This window comes from Nicotiana attenuata, unplaced genomic scaffold, assembly GCF_001879085.1.
Source record: "Nicotiana attenuata strain UT unplaced genomic scaffold, NIATTr2, whole genome shotgun sequence".
In the NCBI taxonomy this organism is placed as follows: domain Eukaryota; kingdom Viridiplantae; phylum Streptophyta; class Magnoliopsida; order Solanales; family Solanaceae; genus Nicotiana; species Nicotiana attenuata.
In genome coordinates, this window is record NW_017671474.1 from 253,635 (window position 1) to 278,638 (window position 25,004).

At 39.0% G+C, this 25,004-nt stretch overlaps 1 protein-coding gene across 1 annotated transcript; it reads left to right on the forward strand.

Moving 5' to 3' along the window:
* Positions 1-1,036: 1,036 nt before the first annotated feature.
* On the forward strand, positions 1,037-3,061 carry LOC109208518 (HVA22-like protein e). The gene is made up of 5 exons (XM_019371645.1): positions 1,037-1,248; positions 1,352-1,378; positions 1,490-1,612; positions 1,730-1,931; positions 2,852-3,061. The coding sequence occupies exons 1-5, from the start codon at positions 1,202-1,204 to the stop codon at positions 2,861-2,863; spliced, it is 411 nt and encodes a 136-aa protein (XP_019227190.1). The 5' UTR covers positions 1,037-1,201; the 3' UTR covers positions 2,864-3,061.
* The last annotated feature ends 21,943 nt before the right edge of the window (positions 3,062-25,004 follow it).

Here is a 25,004-nt window from a genome sequence, read left to right on the forward strand (position 1 = left end):
CCACTCATAATTTAGATTCGTTGGCCGACACGAGAAAAATAACTGGCTGCGATATATCATTCCTATGATTATAGTAGTTTAAACTTTTAGCTTGTTGACGAGAGTTGATTTTAGAACTTGTAATTTCCTACCTTGTTTTCTCTCCCTCCCCATGTATAATAAAAGTTTCCACCAAAAAAACCATAAGTTGCTTGCAATTGTCTTAAGGTCTCAAATGAGTGAAAGAAATGATGAGGTGATAGGAATCAACGGTCTGACGTGGACCTGTGTGGTTTGATATTTTATTATTTTATTAAAGAACTATATATACCTTGAAATTTGAACTAATTTTCATCGTCAGAACAAAAACCTGGTTAGAGAGAGATGCTCCATATGCTATCTGTCACCGCCCTCTTCCTCGATAACATGATCACGTGACTTCTGTTCCCCGGAAATTAAACTATAAATGCCATCTAGTAACATAAATTAGACTGCAGCATTGAAGAAGCGGCTATGGTTATGGCCACTCTTTTTCTATGGTCCAATAATTACAAGCGTAGCTCAAATTTAAAGTTTATAGGTTTAAATTTGATATTGATTTCATAATTTGTCTTAATCATTAAATTTATAATTAATATATTTATTGGATTTATTTAAACTCGTAGTGAATATTATTGCTCCGCCCTCTCAACAATTAATTGTTTACTCAATCCCATAGAGACATTTACTGTAGTACGCTGCAGCACAAGCTTTTGCCTTTAGAAAAACCTGTAGTAGCGGTAAACATGCTGTACATTTTTGCCTCCAATAAATAGACCAGTACTATACATTATTATTTGCTGTGACTTTATCTTCTTCAGGTTCTTAATTTGTTTTCTTTATAATTGTTTGTTTTGTTAGATTTGGTTAAATAAAAAATTAGATGGCGTCGGTACGCAAAGTTACAAAGTAGGTCGGTGCAGGAAAACCTAGAACACCACGTCAAAATGCATAAGATGCTAACTTGACCAGTTTTACCACTGCCGACGTCGTTTGTACACCCCATGCTATAAATAATGCTTGTCACCATCTCTTCTTCAAAAACAAGTCAATAATTGCTGTCCAAAATCCAATCTTTTGTCCTCTAATTTCGAATAGACTAGACTCTGTACTACTCGATCTCTGTTCCTCTATTTTCCTTTTATAGCACACAACCTAACAAATCCATAGTTCTAAAGTAATCATGAGCAAATTCTGGACTTTGCTTTCTCACCTCCATGCTCTTGCTGGGTAAAACATTAACCTTTTCATTTCTTTACTACGACAATCTTTCTACAGTGTCGTTTAATGTCCAGCAGTTGGTTTAATTTTCTTTTTTCTGATAAACATGCAGGCCAGTGGTGATGTTACTGTATCCTCTGTAAGTAATCCTTTACAAATGGTGTTACGTACCTTATTATTTGTTCATTTCTTTTTAAGAAGAAAAGGATTTCTCGAGCTTGGGCTTAATTTCTTTTGTGTTGTTGTATAGATATGCATCAGTAGTGGCAATAGAGAGCACATCAAAGGTAGATGATGAGCAGTGGCTTGCTTATTGGATTCTCTACTCTTTTCTTACTCTCATGGAGATGGTACTTGAACCCGTTCTTCAATGGTAAGTAGTAAAATATAGATATTTAATCGGAATGAAAGAGCAAAATCGATTAATTCAACTTTATATGTAGTAAATTTGTGGATTTTGATTGGATGATGTTGTGTAATTTTGCTACAGGATACCAATTTGGTACGAGGCGAAGTTGGCTTTTGTGGCATGGTTGGTTCTTCCCCAATTCAGAGGAGCTGCTTTCATCTATGGAAAATTTGTTAGGGAAAAGCTAATCAAGAAATATGGATCTTCATATTTTCAAGACAAGTCTCAGTCTCCTAATGGCAAACCCAAAAACAAGTTTGTGGATTTCATTACCCTTAAGAAGGTGAACTTCTTTCCTCTTTCTTCTTGAAATATTTTGATGTGTATTTGATTTCTAGAGACACCAATATATAGTAATGAGATTTTAGAAATGGAAAAGAATAGACCTAAAAGCACCTCGGATTCTGATTATCTTTCATATCAAATGTATATATTAGTATAAAATTTACATTGTTCTGAAAAGATCATGGCTAAAGTATAACATATACTCCCTCTGTTCCAGTTTATTTCCTTTTTGATCCGTTACAAAAATAATAATTAATTTCCAAATTTGATAACAATTTAGCTTAAACTTACTATCCTCAATGACAAGTTTTTATAACCACACAAATACTTTGGCCCCTTTTGACTTGTTTAGGATCACAAATTTCATATGTTTTCATTTTTTCTTAAACTTCGTGCCCAGTCAAACAGGTTCACGTAAATTGAAACGGAGGGAGTAGTACATTATTTTAGGGGAAATCAAGCCAAATATGTAGACGTTATTTTAGGGGAAATCAAGCCAAATATTTGAACCTAGACGTTATTGTTTTCGATTTATTATTATTAGGTGGGGTTATAACTAGTTTTGTCCTTTTCTTTTTTCACTTGGACTTCTTTTCAACATTGACCATAAAAGAAAAAAGGCACTGAGCCAAAGAAAAGAATAAGTACTGAAGAACAAAGTGCGTGCAGAGGCATAGGCCCTTGTTTCCAGCGATGTCATGTAACATAATTTCGTTTTTTTTTTTTGTAATATTTATAAATAATAAATAAAATTAAGATTTTAAATATTAATACAAAAAGATGACACCGACTACCGTTATAATAATTTATTCATTTGTTAACTTCATCAAATATTGACGTCACTAATAAAAATTCTTGCGTACCGCACTGAGTGTGTGATTAATTGAATCATTTCGTTGTGTTTTTTTTGCTTAACAGGGAGAGCATTAAACTTGATGAGGATGCAGCATAAATTAGGCTAAGTGTTACGTGGATATATGCAAAATTGTTCCTTTCCTTTTGTATTGCACTGACGAGATAATATATTTCTATTGTTGTGGATTAAATGGACGGTTCTGCTAATATAGATGCCATGTATTATCTAATTAAGAGGAGTTATGATATATATGTCTACTCTTTGATTCCCAATTCTTTTTCAATTTTTTTTTCCTTTTCTTCCTGTTACTGGATTCTGTCTTTGGTAAACTAAAGATGTTGGTTTGAAGAGACAATTGTAGTGGAAAAGAAAGCAATTATTCAGTCGAAAGAGAAAATCACGAGAGACCATTAGACCAAAACTTTTGAATTCGAATTCAAACTAAATGTTTATGTTAAAGTTCTGATTACAACAACGACGACGATACAGTGAAATCTCACTAGTGGGGTCTGGGGAGGGTAGTGTGTACGCAGACCTTACCCTTATCCCGAAGGAGTAGAGAGGCTGTTTCCGAAAGACCCTTGGCTCAAGAAGACAAAAGGAGATCATATCAGTAATACCACAGAAATAATATGAAAAATATGACCAACATGAAATCAAGAAGAAAGATACAAAGCAAAAGCGAAAATTATCCTTTTCCCCTTCGCACATCGGCATAGATTAATTCAAAGAGACTAACTCAATCGGTAAACCAATATAATTCAACAAATTTTCTAATCCAAACTATAAAATGCAGATGAGCATTAGTCGGGCTATATAAAGCTCTCAATAGAATTTTAGCTAGCGTTTGGCCATAGATCCCAAATTTATTTTGAAAAATCTGATTTGGGTGAAGTTTGGTTTGAAGATGAAAATGTGTTTGGACATACGATTTCAAAACATATTTTTCAACTTTATTTTGGGAAAACATGTATATAATTCCCAAGTTTTGGAATTTAGCCCAAATTCAGCTTATTAGCTGAATTTGAGATTTCAAATATGTGATTTGAGTTTTGGCCAAAATGTGGGTCAAATTTATGGCCAAACATGAAATTTGAAAATAAATTTCAAATTAAATTTGAGAAAATGTATGGCCAAACAAGGGCTTACTTTTCAGTTCATCCTGACCAAATCCATGTTTTATCACTATCATTTATTGATTCCATTCATTGTAATGCATCCAAAGTTTTTTCCAATTTACCTATTTGACGACCTTTACCCGGCACTTTCCACTTCTAGTAATAGCTGTGGGAATCTTGGGACACGTCATAATATGTGGGAGCTCAATCATCCAGTCATGACTCATGAAGTATCGAGTTAGTAGTTGGAGTTGCTTAACTTAAGAGTTTTGACTTAAAAGTACTTAACTTTAATATATTTTAAATTTACCAAAACACCAAAATAAGTTAAAAATGAACAACTATGGGCTATCAGTTTCATTGTATGGGCCAATACTGGATTTCAGGTTAATATTAATAGGGTTTGCCCTGATATTTATCAAAATTGCCAATGCAACAGTAGCTCAAAGCTTAATTGAGCTTCGATGATAAACAGATCTGAACCTCTATGCCATGGGAGGTCAGAGTGAAGAAGAAGATGAAGAGAGAGACAGAAGAAGATTCTGGAGATTTTTCTATTCACTCAAAATGAAAAGTGAGTGGAGTATCTACTATATACAAACGAGAATCAAAAGCTGAAATGAGAAAAATGAAATCAGCTAACTAACTAACTTCTACAGCTGTCACTTGGTTGTACTAGCTGTGAGCACGTGATATTTGTCTCGCGTGAATTACTCCTACAGAATTCTTAGATTTAGGATTTTTCTTTTAATTATTTGATTTTCTAGGAATTAATTGCATAATTTTCATGTTTATTTGCATTTCTGTATGCATTTTTACTTTATATAATTCATGGAAAATACAAAAAGACGTATTACATTCGCATTTAGGATTTAATTTTACATATTTTTAGATTAATTAGTAATTAGGGTTTTACAAAATACAAAAATCACAAAAAAAAAATTAATTTATTTGCTCAGTTTAATTTTTAGCTTTGAATTTTGTTAGTTTTCCTTTAATTTGGTATTTAATTAATTGTGTTGATTATTAATTAGAGCTTAATATAATTTGTTAGGTTAATTTAGAGTTAATTTAGGTTGTTAGTTTTAATTGAAAAGAAAAAGAAAAGAAAATTAAAAAGAAATTGAGTCTTTAAATAAAAATGCTCAAGTTTGGGCTGGCCCAAATCAAGCTCAGCCAAAAACCCCTGAGACCCGTCCCAAACCACCCCTCACCCGGCCCAGTCCGTTAAGGCACCCGATCCGGTCTTCCCCTTAATTGAAACGACGCCGTTTGGCCTCATTAAATCATAGCCGTCGAGGTTGCTTGATCGGACGGTTCTAAAGTTGAGGTCACTTAATATATATATGTCCAAACGCACCCCCCTACCGCCTCGTCACCCGTCTCTCACCCCCAAACCCTAGAGACCCAAAAAACCCTAGCCGCCCTATTTTCCTCCACCTCCACATCAAAAATCCACACCCCTTTTCCCTCAAATCTTAGCCAAATCTCTCGAATATCAAATCTGAGTCCAAGCCCTAATTTTTAAAATCAAGATTTCATGGAAGATTTGGGTTTGTTTTGACATTAGTCGTGTGTTCTTGATAAGAACACACGACTAACGTCAGAATTAGCCGAAAATCGAAGGCCTGAGGATTCATTTTTGTTCATTAAATGTCCAAGCCCGTTTAGGTATTTTTCTTTCTCTTTTATTATATTTTTCCTGCTTTCCTTGCATTTTTAGGCCTTATTTTATCATCTTCTGTATTTCTTTTTGCTTTTTCTGGTTCTCCGAAACTATTTTTCTTGAGCATGTTAGTATTGAGTCATTAGCATAATTTTAAGTTTGTGTTAAGTTTTGTCCGAATTCCTTTTATATTTCCTGTTTTTCCTTTGAGCCCAAGATATCATGAGTCCTATGACTCAGCAGGTCATTTAGACCAATAAGTTTGGTATATTGGTTTTGGGGTTTGGGTTTGAATCCAATTGGATTTAGGCCCTGAAGATCCGAGGCCCAGGACTTGAAGTATAGAGACCCATATCAATTTGTCTGTGAGGTTCAAGGGGTAAATTCAGGGCACTTGGGGGGTGTTTTAGGAAGTTCATGTTAGGAAATCTCTAGTGTAACTGAAATAGGAAGCTTCTAGTAGGGGTTTTTAGCCAATTTCAGGCTTTTTGATAGTTTAACTTGGGTAGCAAGTCAAAATTTTAGGGATTCCTAAGCTAAAACAAGAATTGAAAAAGGGACCTAAGGGTTAAAATAAAATCTGAAGGGTTGCCCTACTTGCTTGCCTATAAAGACATTGCATTCTTGCCTTGCAAGGGAGATTTCAGAGATCAGACCTTAGAGACCTAAGAGCTGAAAAATTCTGAAAATTCTAGACGGCAAAAACTTCAGAAACACTGTTTCATTGAGTTTTATTGGTGGTTTTCTGAAGTTTTCTCCTGGTTCTAAAACAAATTTTGGGTAGCTGATAGCTAAAAATAAATTGAAATCAAGTCTAGTTTGAAGTCTTCTGGTTTGTTGCTGGGTTTTGAAGTTGTTCTTCTAGGCTGTTTGCATCCTTTTCTGGGTTAAAACTGGATGCATTTCTGCTGCTGATTTCTACTACTGCTGCTGTTTCTTTACTTTCACTGCCTTTTTCTGTTTTATCCTCGAATTCCAGGTATTTTTCCTGAACTCTAGAGATGTAATCTGCAGTTTTGAAGATGAAATAACAGCTGAAAGCATGACTCAGACCCCTCTGTCTCATCTATAGTCTTCATGATGCATATGCTATTCATTCACATGGATCACTGCGTACTTAGCTAGGCTCTTATGTTCTGTATTTGCTTGAGGATTGTTAGATTATTGTGTTCAAAGCTTAGTCAAGTTTAATGTATTTAAATTTGTTGGTTTCAAATAGCATATGTAATCATGCTTGGGAATGAATTCATGGCTGGATTGATGTTTGGGAGGTTGAGGCTAAATGTTAATATGGGGGGTGTCAATAGAACTTTGTGATTTGTTTAGACATAATGGCTTGGTAGTGCAGGTATCAGGAAGTCAATATCTGTGTTTAAATTAGGTTGAAATTCTCCTTAGTCTGTGATGAATGAATCATGATTCTCTAGTCAAAGTTTTCTCCATGATTTTTTTTAGTTTTCTGTAGCTCAAGTGGACATCACCAGGTGTTGTTTAAAATAATTTGATCATGTTTGGTTAATTTGTGTCAAAGGGTTTAAATCAGCAATTCAAATCTTTTAATCTCATGTTCATATGTTTGTATCAATTTGTGTTTTGTATTATATGTCCTGATCTGAACCATTTGGACCATAAGAACTGGGCCCAACGTTGGCCCAGTTGCATAACAAACGAGCCCAGCTATCGTTTATACCTATATCCGCCCACTGAATGTTTGTACTGTTGAATTTTTGCTAGTTTCTGGGCCTATAGAGACTCGATATTGAGTCCCTCGTTTAAGCCTGCTGAAGCTTCGAACTTGGGCCCATTGCTTGGCCCAAGCTTGACAGTCTCCCTCGAGAATAATCCGGGCCTTGCTTTTCAAGTGGACTTCACGTTAACCCAATGTCATTTCACCATTTACTGATTTGTAGAGGTTAAAATATTTGATTTATTTAGACAGAATTTCAATCACTGTAAGTCTTTAGTTAATTAATTAAGTCCCTTTAAATAATTGCGGAGGCGGCCCAAAGAGATAATAATAGTCCATGGCCCTCCCAAATTTTAGTTAGGACATCCTTTAGAAAATGGAATTGAGGTGCGCCGCGCCAAATAAAATCATAAATGCGTGGCCCTCTTTTAATTATTTCCTTTTAAAATACTTAGAATTTGAGGCGTGCCATTTAGCGAATTTTCATGGCCCTCGCAGAGTTAATAACGCGTTAGTTGCTTTAGGCGCGTATTTTAATAATCCTACCTTCCTAAACTCGGGTGTGCATTTCGTGTGATCCATATCCAAATCCTAAAACGTTGAATAAAATGTGTTTTGGATTGCGGGTGCATTTCATGTGACGCAATGCAAAGACATATTTTAAACGACGTTCAATTTCCTTTACAATTAATTAAAAGCGGTAAGTAATTTAAAATTTTACTATAGGTTTAAAACATGTATTAAAATCAGATAATAGGCCAATTATAATAGTTTAAGCGACCGTGCTAGAACCACGGAATCCGGGGGTACCTAACACCTTCCCTCGGGTTAACAGAATTCCTTATTCAGAATTTCTGGTTCGCAGACTTCAAAAGGAAAGTCGAAATTTCCTCGATTTGGGATTTAAAATAAACCGGTGACTTGGGACACCAAATAAACTATCCCAAGTGGCAACTCTGAATTGAATAAATAATCCCATTTCGAATAATGTCACTTAAATTGGAAAAACTCCCTTATACTCCCCCTCGGGGTGGTAAAAAAGGAGGTGTGACACTAACTGCTCCACTAAATAATAACTAACACTAACATTCCAATAACTAACTAATCTGAGCAAAGATAAATAATTAATCTTAACACCCCCCTCAAGTTGGATGTGTGGTGAACACAGCCAACTTGCCTAATGTAACACTGTGCTTGATCCCATTCAAGGCTTAGTCAAAACATCTGCAAGCTGATTGTCTATTCTAATATAGTGGAGAGAGATTAAGCCTGCTTGTAGTTGATCACGCACAAAATGACATTCCACTTCTATATGCTTGGTTCTTTCGTGAAACACTGGATTCTTTGCAATATGCAGTGCAGACTGGCTGTCACAGAAAACTGAGATGGGCAAGGAAAAAAGGACAGCCAGTTCCTCAAGTAATCTACTCAACCATACTAGTTCCCCCACCACTTTCCTCAAAGCTCTATATTCTGCTTCTGCAGAGGATAGAGATATCGTCTCTTGCTTCTTAGATTTCCAGCTGATCGGACTATTGCCCAGCAGTACCAAATAACCTGTAATGGATCTCCTAGAATCCGGGCATGTTGCCCAATTAGAATCACAATAAGCTTTAACTGTGTGATCTCCATCCTTTGACATGAAAATTCCTAAAGTAGGATCATTCCTCAGATATCTGAGGAGGTGAGATGCTGCTTTCAGATGGGGTTCTCTGGGCTCCTGCATAAATTGGCTCAAGTGTTGAACACTATATGCAATATCCAATTTGGTGTTAGTTAGGAAGTTCAGTTTCCTTACTAGCTTTCTGTAATAGATAGGGTCTTGAAGAATTGTGCCTTCTCTGGCCTTCAGCTTTGTAGTGGGATCCAAAAGGTGAAGAACAAGGCTTGTAATCCAAATAATTGTACTCCTTTAGCAAGTCTAGTACAAACTTCCTCTGAGATATGATTACTCCATCATCTTTATACATAATCTCCAACCCTAGGGGGTAGTGTAGTTGCCCCAAGTCCTTGATATTAAATTGTTCATGTAGGAATCCTTTGAGTTGTGCAATTTCCTGTTGGTCAGTTCTAGTGAGTAGTACATCATCCACATACACTGCAACATATACTGAGGGGAAGAGAGAGTAATCATACATGGAATGTACATAGCCCTTTGAGCACAATGCTTCAGTCAATTTTGCATACCATTGTCGACTAGCTTGTTTCAAGCCATAAAGAGACTTGTTCAGTTTACAAACTAATCCTGGCTTATCTACAACTAGTCCAGGTGGTACTTGCATGTACACTTCCTCATTGAGGTCTCCATGTAGGAAAGCATTATTCACATCCAACTGAGATATGGACCAGCCCTTCTTACTGATGTAGCTATCAAGGTCCTCACTGTTGTCATCTTCACCACTGGTGAGAAAGTTTCTGTATAATCAATTCCTGCATGTTGAGTGTAACCTTTAACAACTAGTCTGGCTTTGAACCTTTCAATGTTGCCATCTGCTTTGAGCTTCTTTGTAGACCCATTTGCAACCTATTGCTTGCTTCTTAGGTGGCAGGATTACTAGGTCCCATGTGTGATTGGAATATAGTGCTTCAAATTCCTGTGTCATTGTTGCTTGCCATGCAGGATCAATGGCCGCCTCCTCATATGATGATGGTTCCCTGTCATGACAAACATTTCTTAGAAGATTCTGACTATTGTTAGTTAGTAGATCAGAGGCAGTATGATGATATACAGAGAATAAGGCATTTAAGGAGACAGAATTTGTTTTGAGATGATGAAGGGAATGTACATAATCTTGTAGATTGGTAGGTGGTTTATGAGTCCTTTGTGATTGTCTTACTAGTTGGACAGGTTCTTCATGAGTCTGTTCAGAGTAGTGTTGTTGTGGTGAATCAGGTAGTGAAGAAGTGGGAATTGCAGAAGGTGATGGGGAAGCTACATGTACAAGTGATATAGGATTGGATGTGTTATCTGAACTCCTTCGACCACTCAAGTTCTCAGACTCTTGTGTGACATTAGTATCATCAGAAGGTTGCTCACAGAGGGACTCAATGAAAGGAATTGGATGGGGGACAGCTGACTGAGGAGATTTGTTCATATTGACTGCAAAAGGAAAGATGGACTCATTAAAGACCACATCTCTGGAGATGTGAATTTTCCTGGTGGCTAGACTCAGAACTTTGTACCCCTTTGTGTTAAAAGGATAACCAAAAAACACATGTGGTATTGTTCTGGGTTCAAACTTGTCCCTGTGTGGTATTGGTACAGTAGGGTAACACAAACAACCAAAGCTCTTTAGGCGAGAATATTTTGGCTTTCTTTTGTACAGTAGTTCATATGGAGTTTGATTGTTAATAGAAGTAGAAGGTATTCTATTTATGATGTAGGTGGCACAAAGAACACATTCACCCCAGTATCTTAAAGGTAGTTTGAATTGGAAGAGAAGTGCCCTGGCTGTTTCAAGGAGATATTTGTGCTTTCTTTCCACCACACTATTTTGCGGTGGTGTGTAGGGACAGGTTCTTTAATGGATGATGCCCTTAGATTGAAACAAGACACTTGCTTCTGTGTTGGTGAATTCTAATCCATTGTCTGACCTTATGTATTTAATAGTCACACCAAACTGGTTTTCTACTAGATTCATGAATTCTTTGAGTATTTGAAGAGCATTACTTTTGTTGGATAAAAGGTGAGTCCAAGTATATCTACTAAAATCATCCACCATAGTTATGAAGTATTTATATCTATCATGTGTAGGAACATGATATGGACCCCACAAATCAACATATAAAAGTTCAAAAATTCTATTGGTTGTACTGGTTTTCTGAGGGAATGGTAGTCTTTCTTGTCTAGCCATTTGTAACGACCCGGCCGGTCATGTTAAGAATTAACGGCTCGATCCCCTATTAACTGATTTCCCCGTATTTATTTCTGCTATTGTGACTTGCCGGGAAGATTCGTTTTGAGTTTCGGAGTGTTTTGGGACACATAGTCCCTAAATAAGAGCTTAAGCTTTAGAATTTGGACCATAGTCGGAACAGTGTGAATACGGCCTTGGAATGGAATTCCGTCAATTCCATTAGCTCCATTGGGTGATTTTGGGCTTAGGGGCATGTTCGGATTGTATTTTGGAGGTCCGTAGCTTATTTAGGCTTGGAATGCCGAAAGTTGAATTTTTGAAGTTTCCGGATCGATAGTGAAATTTTGATATCGGGGTCGAAAACCGATTTCAAAGGTTGCAATAGTTCCATAGTGTTGAATGTGACTTGTGTGAAAAATTTGGGGTCAATCGGACTTGGTTTGGTTGGTTTTGTCATCGGTTGTAGAATTCTTGATATTTCAAGTTCATTAGGCTTGGATTGGAGGGTGAATCATGGTTTTAGCGTTGTTTGATGTGATTTGAGGATTGGAATAAGTTCGTATGATGTTTTAGGATTGGTTGGCATGTTTGGTTGAGGTCCCGGGGGCCTCGGGTGAGTTTCGGATGCTTAACGGAAGTTGATTTGGACTTAGGCAATTGCTGAACCTGAGCGCCGCAGAAGTGGGCTGGGAACCGCAAATGCGGTCTAAGGCACAAATGAAGCTGGTCGCAGACGCGGACCAAGGACCGCAGAAGCGGAACCGCATCTGCGAGTAAAGGGTCGTAGGTGCAGAATCTGGCCGTTTAATAAAAAATCCGCAGGTGCGGAGTACAAGCCGTAGGAGCAGGATCGCAGGTCCGGTGGTCTCCTCGCAGAAGCAGAAATCGCTGGGCAGAAATATGAAAATCGAGGTTTTGAGTTTATAACTTGAAAAATTAAATTGGATCTCGGGGGAAGGCGATTCTGTGGGGATTTTGAAGAGAAGATCAGTAGGTAATGATTCCTAACTCCTTTCTAATTGTATCCCATTAATCTAAGCTTCAATTCATCGTTAAATTTCGGATTTGGGGTGAAAAATTTGGAAAAATTGAGAAAAGTTCTTAGGCCGAATTTTTGGGATTTTGATCGAGATTTTGGTATCAGATTTGAGTGATTTTGGTATGGTTAGACTCGTGTTTCGAGATGTGGGCCCGGGGAGGATTTTTGGGCATTTTTCTATTTTCTTGCCTTAGCTTCGATTCCTTTAGCTAAACTCGTTGTTTGTAGTTATATTTACATTATGAAATTGATTTGATTAGATTTGGGCCACTCGGAGTTAGATAATCGTGGCAAGGGCGTGATTTCGGATTGATTAAACTTGGTTCGAGGTAAGTGGCTTGCCTAACCTTGTGTGGGGGAACTCCCCTTAGGATTTTGGTACTGTTGTTCTATGAGTATCGTGTACGTGAGGTGACGAGTGCGTACACGTGCTAATTGTTGAAAAACCCCGTTTTCATTAAGTAAATATCTGTGTTTTCCTTTAATTGAGCAATACTTGTACTTGAAGTTTCCTGTTTAGCTTAGGAAAGCATGAGTATGTGACTTAACTGCCTTATCTGCGTTAACTGCTTACTTGGTTTCTGTGTAGCATGTTTAGAGTAGAAATTCTTTTTTTTTTCTTAAATAGAACTATTGATTTCTTTCTTGAGACTGTTGTGTGTTTACTTTGGGACTACAGGACGGTATCCCAAGAGATCCCCTTTGTTTGTTTACCTTGGGACTACGGATCGGTATTCCGGGAGATCCCCCTGCACCTTCATATTTGGGACTATGGGACGGTATACCGGGAGATCCCTCTGTACTGGTTATTTACTTTTGGACTACGGGACAGTATCCCGGGAGATTCTCGGCACATTTATGTTTGGGACTACAGGACGTTATCCTGGGAGATCCCCTGTTGTTATCACTGCTTACTGAGTTATTTCCTTTCTGAGATTCCCCTTTATTGACTGTTAGCATCTTAATTACACTGTTAAGTTCTATACTGTTTTACCTTATTATATATTTATATAACCAGTAGGGCCCTGACCTTCCTCGTCACTACTCGACCGAGGTTAGGCTTGGCACTTACTAGGTACCGCTGTGGTGTATTCATGCCCTTTCCTGCACATATTTTTCGTGTGCAGATCCAAGTTCTTCTGCTCAGCCGTACTTTCAGTGAGACGGGGCAATTTTCAAAGACTTCGAGGTATATCTGCCACGTCCGCAGACCTAGAAGTCCTTTTCTACTCTTCCTACTGTTATAGACTTTTCCCTGTATTCCCCTTGTTATTAGATTTCTGGAGTTAGAATCCTTATGTAATTTCGTTAGCTTGTGATTCATGGGATTCTGGGTTTTGGGAGTGTTTATGTCCAGTTTGAGAGAGTGCTATTGTATATGCCGAGCGGCATTATAACATTCTTTATCATATTACTCGTAAATTGCTAGTTTCGTACCTTTTAATTCTTTTTCCGCTAATTGTTAGGCTTACCTAGTCGTAGAGACTAGGTGCCGTCACGACAGTTCATGGAGGGAGAACTCGGATCGTGACACCATTGGACAGATGGTGCAGTTAAAGGGTTGTTTAGGTGAGAACTTGACAGGGATAGAAGTGATGTTTTTCATTTTGCCAAAGGGGACATGTTCAAGTCTATTATGCCACAACAGATCTGCATTACTTTTAGCACAGAAATGAGAGAATATACTGGGAACCTTAGAAAATGGTCTTGTAAGGGAATGTTGTTTTTCAGTATTTACACATGGACTATTTACAACTGGACAAGAAGAAACACACTTATTGAAATGTAATGGCCTATTTACAATAGAATTAGAGGGACAATATGTGCTACAAGTGCAACAAGTAGAAGTAGTGGACACGGCATGAGTAGTCTTTACTGTAGGACTTGTAGTGTTCCTCTTCAGACAGCTTGGGCACAGGATGTACAGCCCATCTCTCACTCTACCAATCACGAGAGGCCTCTTCATTGAAGGGGCCTGCAGTATGCAACCTTGTTTAACAAAAGCAACAAGACAATTGAGATGAGACGCCAAAGAATGAACTGAGATTAGATTGTATCTAAAAGAGGGAACAAACATCACTTTGTCTAGAGTGATCTTAGGAGTGAGCATGACACTACCAATTTTTGTCACCTTTACCTAGTAGCCATTTGGAAGTACAACTAACAAAGGATAGGGTAAATCTATTATGTTGGTTAATAAGGATTTGTTAAAGGTAATATTGTTTGATGCCCCTGAATCTATAATCCATGAGTCAGCTTTGTTTTTGAAACATTCACATGACAGCTTACCAAAATCAATGGAGGAAGTACAAGCTATGATACCTGCAAAGTTTGTTGTTCCTGATGCAATATTGGCACTAGTTGTGCAGTCTCTTCCTCCTCCTGATTGAAATTACTGCAGTAGATTCACCAACTGGTTGTATTCCTCTTGGGCGAGACTCACACTTTGAGCATTATCATGAGTAGCATATTTCTCAGACTCAGCAAGTTGTGTGTCAGTGGTTGCTACATGTGCATTAGCTATTGCTCTATTTCCTCTATTGAACCTATTATTATTATTGTAGTTGAAATTTTGCCTAGGATTTTGATTGAAATTGGAGGTCTGGTTTTGTTTTACATTTGGATTCTGATTTTGACTGAAACTTTGAGGGTATCCATGAAGCTTATAGCATTTTTCTTTGGTGTGCCCTGGTCTCTTACAGTAATCACAAAAAGGTCTGTTCCTGCTGTTGTGATTGTTACTGGGAGAATAATTTGTCTTGAACGATCCAGGTATGTTTGTGCCAACACTCAAGGCTGATGATTCTAGAGTCAAATGACCACTTGGCTTGATTTCTCTCTCCCTTTCCTCTTGAATTAGTAATGAAAAGGCCTGGGCAATTGTAGGAAGAGGATTCATCATCAGTGTACTTCCTTGAACCACATTGTATGTCTTATTCAATCCCATGAGAAATTATATAAGCCTCCTATCCTGCTCAGCTTTGTGCATATTTTCCTTAGCTCCACATGTGCAAGTACAAGTGCAATGAGATTTGGCAATCAAAGTGTTGAGTTCCTCCCACAGTTTCTTCATCTTTGTGTAATAACCAGTTATATCAAGGGCTCCTTGGGATAGATCATTGATTATCTTTTGGATCTGGTACAGCTTTGTTCCATTTGTTTGATCATATCGATCTTCAAGTGTTTTCCACAATTCAGCTGCATCTGCTACATACTCAACACTATCAGCAATTTCCTTAGCTAAGGAATTCAAAATCCATGAAGTGAGCATGTCATCGCACCTCTCCTATAATCGAAATTTTGATGAATCTAGATATGGTCTCTTGCATTCCCCGTTGATAAATTCCAACTTATTTTTCACTGACAAGGCTCGCATTACACCCATTCTCCATGATCAATATCCAAAGCCACCAAATGGAACATGAACCAAAGTTGCTCTGGGATTATCAGATGGATGTATGTACAAAGGACTACTGATATCAACACTTGACTGATTAGGAGACACAGCCATAGATGGTGTAGATTGATCATCGTCTTCGACAATCGTCATCTCGTTCAATACGAAATTGCTAAACAGTTAAGGACTGGAATCTAGCAATTACAAATCTAACAACAATTTTCAAGTGATTATAGATTCAGAAACAGAATATAACCTCTTCACAATTGTAACTTGAAATCGATGGAAAAATGAACTTGCATGTGTGCGATCTAGTTGAAATCGAGACTGATGAAATTAGAAGTAACAGATTCAGAGAGGCGAGTCCAGATCTATGCTCCTCACTCTGATACCATATCAGAATTGCCAATGAAACAGTAGCTCAAAGCTCAATTGAGCTTTGATGATAAACAGATCTGAACCTCTATGCCATGGGAGGTCAGAGTGAAGAAGAAGATGAAGAGAGATACAGAAGAAGATTCTGGAGATTTTTCTATTCACTCAAAATTAAAAGTGAATGGAGTATCCACTATATACAAACGAGAATCAAAAGCTAAAATGAGAAAAATGAAATCAGCTAACTAACTAACTTCTACAGGTGTCACTTGGCTGTACTAACTGCTCCACTAACTAATAACTAACACTAACATTTCAATAACTAACTAATCTGAGCTAAGATGAATAATTAATCTTAACAAATTTTCTTAGCATATTTGAATTTTTTCAGTCAATTAATAGAAGAGTAAAATATTTATCATAATTGTCCTTTAAAAGGAATATATAAATCTCTTCCATAGTTGACAGATCTCTTTCTTAAGAAAAAGATAGTGACCATGGATCCCTCCTTCACACAAAGACAACAAGAACATCAACAATATAGTAATTAAAATAGTCCTGTTTAGAGGTAAAAAAAAATTCATTGATAATTTTTTTTCTTTTATATTAGTCGAGTTGTAGCACAATTGACTAAAACCATATTATAGTACATTATGCCTCTTTTAGTACAATTCTACTTATCGTCTGAATTATTGTCGTCTAGGTTTACTTTGTTATTTTTAGCATGACGTCTTGTTATGTAGACCGAAACAAATTTATCTTTTTTGGCAATTATATGATTTTCTTAATCACCAAGTATGCATGTACAAAATGTAGCCAAGCCAAAACACAACCTGCTAAATCTTCTCAAAACCAGGAAAGAATGCTATCCTATCTAATGAGACTAATAACATGCTTGGCCAAGCCGTAAAAATTAGCTTATTTTGAGAAGTGTTTTTATCATAAATGATTTTCGAAAAAGGTTCTTTTGGAGAAAAGCCATTTATGTTTGACTAATCAATTTGAAAAGTACTTTTGAGCAACAATTTATTTTTGGCCAAGCTTTTCAAAAAATACTTTTAAGTATCAAATTACAAATAAGAACATCAGCTTACTTACTAGTTAATATTGTACAAGTAGATAAATAATTGTAAATATTTTTTATTAAATACAATGACTAAGTTTTTTATATTTTAATAAAATGTGAAAATAAAATTAAAAAGTACTTTATTCTTTCGAGATGAGTTAAATATATCAATAAATCATTCAACAATATGAAAGTTCACCTCCAAATTTATTATATATTATTTAACAGTTTAAACTAAGTAAGGTTATTTTGGTATATACAATATAAGGGTATTTTTGATAAGAAGAAAATTTGAGACTTGCTTCTGCTTTTGCCTTCTGGCGAGAAGTTACTTTTTTCTACTTTTATCTAAAAGCGCTTTTTCTTTTCCAAAAAGCTAGACCAAACACTTTAGAATAAAAAAAGAAATACTTTTACGTCGGGAGAAGCTTGACCAAATAGGCTAAAAAAAGTACACCTCCTAGGGAGGGTTCCTTCTTAGTCTCCAGGCATATCAAAGTTGCTCCATTTTCATCCAGGTATGCAGACGGAAAATAAGATTTAATTTAAGGCTAAATAGACATCAATTATAGCTAATAACACAGTGCTATTTTTGATAACATCCATTTGAAACCATGGGCTACATTTTCAATATCATTACTTAAACATGAAGTAGGTTTCTAACAGCCACGTTCCCCTAAATGTGAAAAAAGAAAGTAATGAGATGAAGAAATTGTTATAATGAGATCTTTACTTACTTTATTAGGCTTTAATTTTTATCAATTTCAGACTGCTCTATAATTTTGGTTTCTTAATACGTACCTATGCTTTGCACGGACACTTATCATCAATTAATTTAGAGAACCAACTGTACTGAAGCATCCTTCTACCTTCTCTAATATTATTAACAAGTATTTCTTGATATATCTTTTTTCCTTTTCACTCTTTTTAAATTTGTTTCTCTACTTTTTCTCACATGTTTATGACTAATGAGTGACAAATCCACATTGATCTGTTGTTAGAACACTAGTACTTTGATAGGCACTAGGCAGCTTTCACGAAGGATCAATCGTGCATTTTACCATGTGCCTAGTTGCCCTTATTAAATAAATGAATTTATTTGATAATCAAATTTAACAAGTGTATGCTCTAAGAGTTGTCGCGATATTAAAAATTGTCACTTCTTGAACCGGGAACAGTCGGGCGTGATACCGGAAAGCTTTTGTGTGAAAATTTTAAGAAATAATGATTTTGGCTTAAAAATATGATTTTAGTTGACTTCAGTCAATATTTTGGGTAAACGGACCCGGACCCGTATTCCGACGGTCCCGGAGGGTCCGTAGTAAAATATGGGACTTGGGCGTATGCCCGGAATTGAATTCCGAGGTCCCTAGCTCGAAAAAAGAATTTTTAAAGAAAATTGTTTGCTGGAAAATATAAGGACTTTTGGAAATGATATGGTGTGTAAGCTTGATGGTATCGGGCCCGTATTCTGATTTCGGAGCCCAGTACAGGTTTAATATAATATTTACATCATATCTGTGAAATTTAGTGAAAAACGGAAGAGATTTGATATTAATCGGACCCTTGGTTGAGAAAATAGAAATTTGAACTACTTTATTAATTTCATGAGTTTTGGTATTAAATTCGTTGTTTAAGATGTTATTTTGGCGATTTGATCACATGAGCAAGTCCGTATGATGTTTTTAGACTTGTGTGCATGTTTAGTTTGGAGCCTCGAGGGCTCGGGTGAGTTTTGGATAGGCCACGGAGTGTTTTGGGACTTAGAGAAAACTGTTGTTGCATCTGGTATGTGTTGCAGGCTCTGATCTCTCAATTGCGAGGTCAGGCTTCGCAATTGCGAGCCTAATAGGTTTGGCAATTGCGAGGGCTTTATTGCAATTGCGAAGAAGCCCAGGCCAGCATTGGTTCGCATTTGCGAACATCCCTTCGCAATTGCGAAGTCAACAGGGAGGGGCCAGTCATCGCAATTGCAACAAAATGCTCACAATTGCGAGAGGAGCAGACATGCAGCAGGTTCGCATTTGCGAAGCCTGTCTCGCATTTGCAAGCTTCGCAATTGTGAAGCTCCAGTCGCAATTGCAACATCTGCACCTGAACAAAACACCATTTCGACGGGATTTCAACTTCATTCTTCAAAATTTCGAACCCTAAACATCCCTAGGCGATTTTCCAAGACTCAAACTTCTCCAAATCATAGGTAAGTGATTTCTAACTCATCTTCTTCAATCTAATTCATCTTTTATATGATTTCGCTTCAAAATCTAGGGTTTTTTCATAGGAAATTGGATGTTCTTGGGTAGAAATTAGAATTTTCGAATTTTGGGGATTTGGACCTCAAATTGAGGTCAGATTTCAAAACCAATTGCATATTTGAGTTCGTGGGTGAATGGGTAATCGGGTTTTGGTTCGAACTTCGAGTTTTGACCAAGCGGGCCCGAGATCGGGTTTTGACGTTTTGGGGAAACATTGGGAAATTTATATTCATGCATTAGAAATTATTTATTTAGCATTTATTGATGTTATTAAATTAATTATGGCTAGATACGAGTGAATTGGTGGTGGAATCGATAGGTAAAGCGGTGGTTGAGTGTTGAATGTGTTTGGTCTAACCTTGACTTAAGGGACTAGGGATCCCCGACTTGCTTGTTATGTGAAATATCATGTGTGTGGCGTATAGGTGTGGTGACGAGTACCTATGCGTCACCAAATTACTTGTTTAGCCTGTTTCCTTTCCCCGCTTTCCTATATTTTGCTTTCCTTCCTTAATAAGTACTTGATCATAAATGTTTCCATGTCGAATTGCTTCATGTTAACTGTTGTTCTCTTTATTGAAATATTTAATTGCTTCATGTTAACTGTTGATGTTCCCATTGAAGTATTACTGATTTTGTAGCTTCATTTGATTACCCCATTGGCTTGTATTGATATATGGGTGCCTTGTGGTGCACCTTGGTTGGTCTCGCTGATTAGCTTGCATGGGTGAAGTTTCATAATCATAGCGATATCCCATTGTGTGGGTCGAAGTATAGGAAATGTGAAAATTGAGTTAACTTGTGAAACACGTTGTATTTATTCTTTGTGATTGGTGTTGATATATACATATGTTGGGATCGGGTTGCGCGACTCAACAGGAGGAATAAGGGAGGAATATGATTGTCTGGTGGGATCGGGTTGCACGCCGCAACAAGGAGTAATAAGGGTGGACAGGTGGAATCGGGTAGCGCGCCGCAATAGGAGGAATAAGGGTGATATGTGTTGAGGAGTAATAACGGAGGACATGTGGGATCAGGTTACGCGCCGCAACAAGGAAGAATATGGGAGAATATTGATAGTATTATTGTTCATATGGTGGGATCGGGATGCACGCTGCATCAGTTATTGTTTTTGGCACTTATTTCTATTGAAGTTATTATTGAGGTGTTGAAGTTCCTTAAGGATTGGTTATAGCTGGATACTAGTAGAATGACTGAGTCGTGTGTTCCTTTAATGCAAGTTCCGGTTATTTTTTATTCCGTACATCTTTTGTGTTTATTATTAACTGTTGCAGGTTATATATATATATATATATATATATATATATATATATATATATATATATATATATATATATATATATATATTNCAGTACATGGGGTCGGTTGTACTGATACTACACTCTGCACTTTTTGTGCAGATCCCGGTGCTGGACCATACGGACCGTAGTTCGAGGTTACTGCCTTCAGTCCAGTGGAGACCCGAGGTAGCCCTGCAGGCGTCCGCAGGCCTTGGCGTCCCCTTCTATCCTGTTTCTTTTCTATTTTATCTATTTCCGAAACAGATGTGTATTTCTTTGTTCAGACTGTTATTTATAGTATTCGTAGACGGTCCGTGAGATTGTGACACCAGTTCTGGGTGGAGTTTTATTATGGATTCGTAGTTGTATAAGATAATATGTTAAATTTTGTTCCTCCGCATTTATTCTGTTGATTTACTTATGTTAACTTGTAAATTGTTAAAAGATAAAAGGAGAAAGGTGAAATAAATTGTAACGTTGGCTTGCCTAGCGGGTACCATATTAGGCGCCATCGCGGTCCCGACGGTGGGAAATTCGGGTCGTGACAACTTGGTATCAGAGCACTAGGTTGCTTAGGTCTCATAATTTACGGACAAACTTGGTAGAATCTGAGGGATCGGTACGGAGAAGTCTGTGCTTTTCCCCCAAAGGCTATAGAGTTAGGAAGAGTTTCACTTCTATTCATCTCTGTCATGCGGTTTGATCTCTCAAAGCTAATTAAATTCTCTACTCTGTTTTTTCGCAGATGGCGAGAACGTGTACCGCTTCATCAGCCGATCAGCAGCCCGAGCCCCCAGTGGCAGCTCCTACGAGGGGCAGAGGACAAGGCCGAGGCTGTGCTAGAGGCCGAGGCAGGGGCAGGGCACAGCCTAGAGCAGCAGCACCAGTGGCGGAGCCTCAGGTTGAGTTTGATGATGAGGTTCCGGCCCAAACCGTTCCAGCGGGACCAGCTCAGGTCCCAGAGGGGTTCATAGCTACCCCAGTACTCCAGGATGCTCTGGTCTGTCTTGTGGGCCTCATGGAGAGTGTCACTCAGGCAGGCATACTTCCGGTAGCACCAGCCATCTCTCGGGCTGGGGGAGGAGTACAGACTCCCGCTACTCACACTCCGGAGCAGATGGCTCCCCAATTTCAGACTCCAGTAGCTCAGCCAGTTGGGGTGGTTCCGCCAGGTGTTGTAGCACAGACCTGTGATGGATCAGCTATGTCCTCAGATGCTTTGTGGAGGTTGGACAGGTTCACCAATCTTTTCACTACTACCTATGGCGGTACATCTTCAGAGGACCCCCGGGACTATTTGGACAGTTTCCATGAGGTTCTACGGAACATGGGGGTAGTGGAGACCAATGGGGTCGACTTTGCTGCTTTTCGCTTATCAGGTTCCGCCAAGAAATGGTGGAGGGATTTTTTTTGGCTAGACCAGCTGGATCGCCTGCTTTGACTTGGGGATCAGTTTTCTCAGCTATTTTTGAAGAAGTTTCTCCCCATCACTCAGAGAGAGGACTATCGGAGGCAGTTTGAGCGCCTCCAGCAAGGTTCTATGACCGTCACTCAGTACGAGACCAGATTTATTGACGTGGCCTGTCATGTTCTCCTTATACTCCCCACTGAGAGAGAGAGGGTGAGGAGGTTTATTGAGGGACTTGCTCAGCCTATCAGATTGCATATGGCCAAGGAGACAGGGAGTGAGATTTCCTTCTAGGATGCGGCCAATGTGGCCCGACGAGTCGAGATGGTTATAGCTCAAGGTAGTGGTCAGGGGTCTGACAAGAGGCCACGTCATTTCGGTGGATTCAGTGGGACCTCATCTGGAGGTCGAGGTGCTTTTGGTAAAGGCCATTATCCCAGACCGTTTCATTCAGCACTCCAGGCATCTCACGGAGCTTCAGGGAGTCGTGGTCCTTATGTACCTCCTTCAGGGTAGCTAGCTCATAGTGCACCGCCAGCTCCCATCAGAGCACCCCCTCTTCAGAGTTATTATCGCGGTTAGCCAGCCCGCCCGGGTCAGTCTTAGTTTCCCCAGCCGCAGTATTCAGATGGATGTTTTGAGTGTGGTGAGTATGGTCATATCCGGAGGGCTTGTCCGAGGTTAGTGGGTGCTCAGTCGCAGCAGTAGGGTTCTCATGCCATGATTCAGGCACCGCCTGCCCAGCCAGCTAGAGGTAGGGGTCAGGGAGCCAGAGGTAGGGGTCAGCCTGTTAGAGGTGGAGGTCAGGCCGTTAGAGGTGGAGGCCAGGCCGCTAGAGGTGGAGGCCAGCCAGCAGGAGGCCGTCCCAGAGATATAGTTCAGGGTGGTGGGGCCCATCCCCGATGTTATGCTTTTCTAGCCAGGCCTGAGCCTGAGTCCTCCGATGCTGTTATCACAGGTACTATTTCGGTTTGTAGTAGAGATACTTCAATTCTATTTGATCCAGGGTCTACATACTCCTATGTGTCTTCTTATTTTGCTTAATATTTGGTTGTGCCTCGTGATTCTTTGAGTGCTCCTGTATATGTGTCTACGCCGGTGGGTGATTCTATTATTGTAGATCGTGTCTATCGTTCGTGTGTGGTTGTTATTGGGGGTCTTGAGACCCGTGTAGACCTTCTACTCCTCGATATGGTTGATTTCGTTATTATTTTGGGGATGGATTGGTTGTCACCTTACCATGCTTTTTAGGACTAACATGCCAAGACAGTGACCTTAGCCTTGCCGGGTTTGCCTCGATTGGAGTAGAGAGGGACTCCTGGTCATTCTGTCAGTAGCGTTATTTCTTATATGAAGGCTCGGCGTATGGTCGAGAAGGGGTGTTTGGCTTACTTGGCATATGTTCGTGATTCTAGTGCTGAGGTTTCTTCTATGGATTCCGTGCCAGTAGTTCAGGAGTTTCCAGAGGTATTTCCTACAGACCTGCCGGGGATGCCACCCAGCAGGGATATTGACTTTTGCATTAATTTGGCTCCAGGCACTCAGCCCATTTCTATTCCTCCATATCGCATGGTTCCGCCAGAGTTGAAAGAATTGAAGGAGCAGTTGCAAGATTTGCTTGACAAGGGCTTTATTAGACCTAGTGTCTCGCCCTGGGGTGTGCCGGTGTTGTTTGTTAAGAAGAAGGATGGATTGATGAGGATGTGTATAGATTATCGGCAACTGAACAAAGTCACCATCAAAAACAAGTATCCTTTGCCGAGGATTGATGATTTGTTTGACCAGCTTCAGGGTGCCAAGGTATTTTCGAAGATTGATCTGAGATCTGGCTACCATCAGTTGAGGATTAGGGCATCCGATGTCCCTAAGACAGCTTTCCGCACTCGGTACGGGCATTATGAGTTTTTAGTTATGTCATTTGGGTTGACAAATGCCCCAGCAGCATTCATGGATTTGATAACCGGGTGTTCAGGCCTTTATTTGGATTCCTTCGTGATTGTCTTCATTGATGATATTTTGATCTACTCCCGCAGCCGAGAGGAGCACGAGCAACACCTTCGAGTCGTTCTTCAGACTCTGAGGGACAGTCAATTGTATGCTAAGTTTTCAAAATGTGAGTTTTGGTTGAGTTCAGTTGCATTCTTGGGCCACGTCGTATCAGCAGAGGGTATTCAGGTGGATCCGAAGATGATAGAGGCAGTCAAGGACTGGCCTAGACCCACATCAGCTACAGAGATCTGGAATTTCTTAGGTTTGGCGGGTTATTACCGCCAGTTTGTGGAGGGGTTTTCATCTATAGCATCCCCAATGACCAAGTTGACCCAGAAGGGTGCCCATTCAGGTGGTCGGACGAGTGTGAGGCGAGCTTTCAGAAGCTCAAGATAGCTTTGACTACGACGTCGGTGTTGGTGTTGCCCACAGGTTCAGGGCCATATACCGTTTATTGTGACACATCTCGTATTGGATTGGCTGTGGTGTTGATGCAGAATGGCAAGGTTATTGCATATGCTTCGCGACAGTTGAAGATTCACGAGAAAAATTACCTAGTTCATCATTTGGAGCTAGCAGCCATTGTTCACGCGCTGAAGATTTGGATGCATTATGTATATGGCGTGTCATGTGAGGCGTTCACGGATCACAAGAGTCTACAATATTTGTTCAAGCAGAAGAAGCTAAATTTGAGGCAGAGGAGGTGGTTGGAGCTATTGAAAGACTATGATATCACCATCTTGTATCATCTGGAGAAGGCCAATGTGGTGGCCGATGCTTTGAGTAGGAAGTCATCTAGTATGGGTAGCCTAGCATATATTCCAGTCGGTGAGAGATCGCTTGCTTTGGATATTCAGGCGCTAGCCAATTGGTTCGTGAGGTTGGATATTTCTGAGCCCAGCCGTGTTTTAGCTTGTACAATCACTCGGTCTTCATTATTTGAGCGTATCAGGGATCGACAGTATGATGATCCTCATTGCTTGTCCTTAGGGACACAGTGCGGCACGGTGGTGCCAAGCAGGTTACAGTTGGAGATGATGGAGTTTTGAGGATGCAG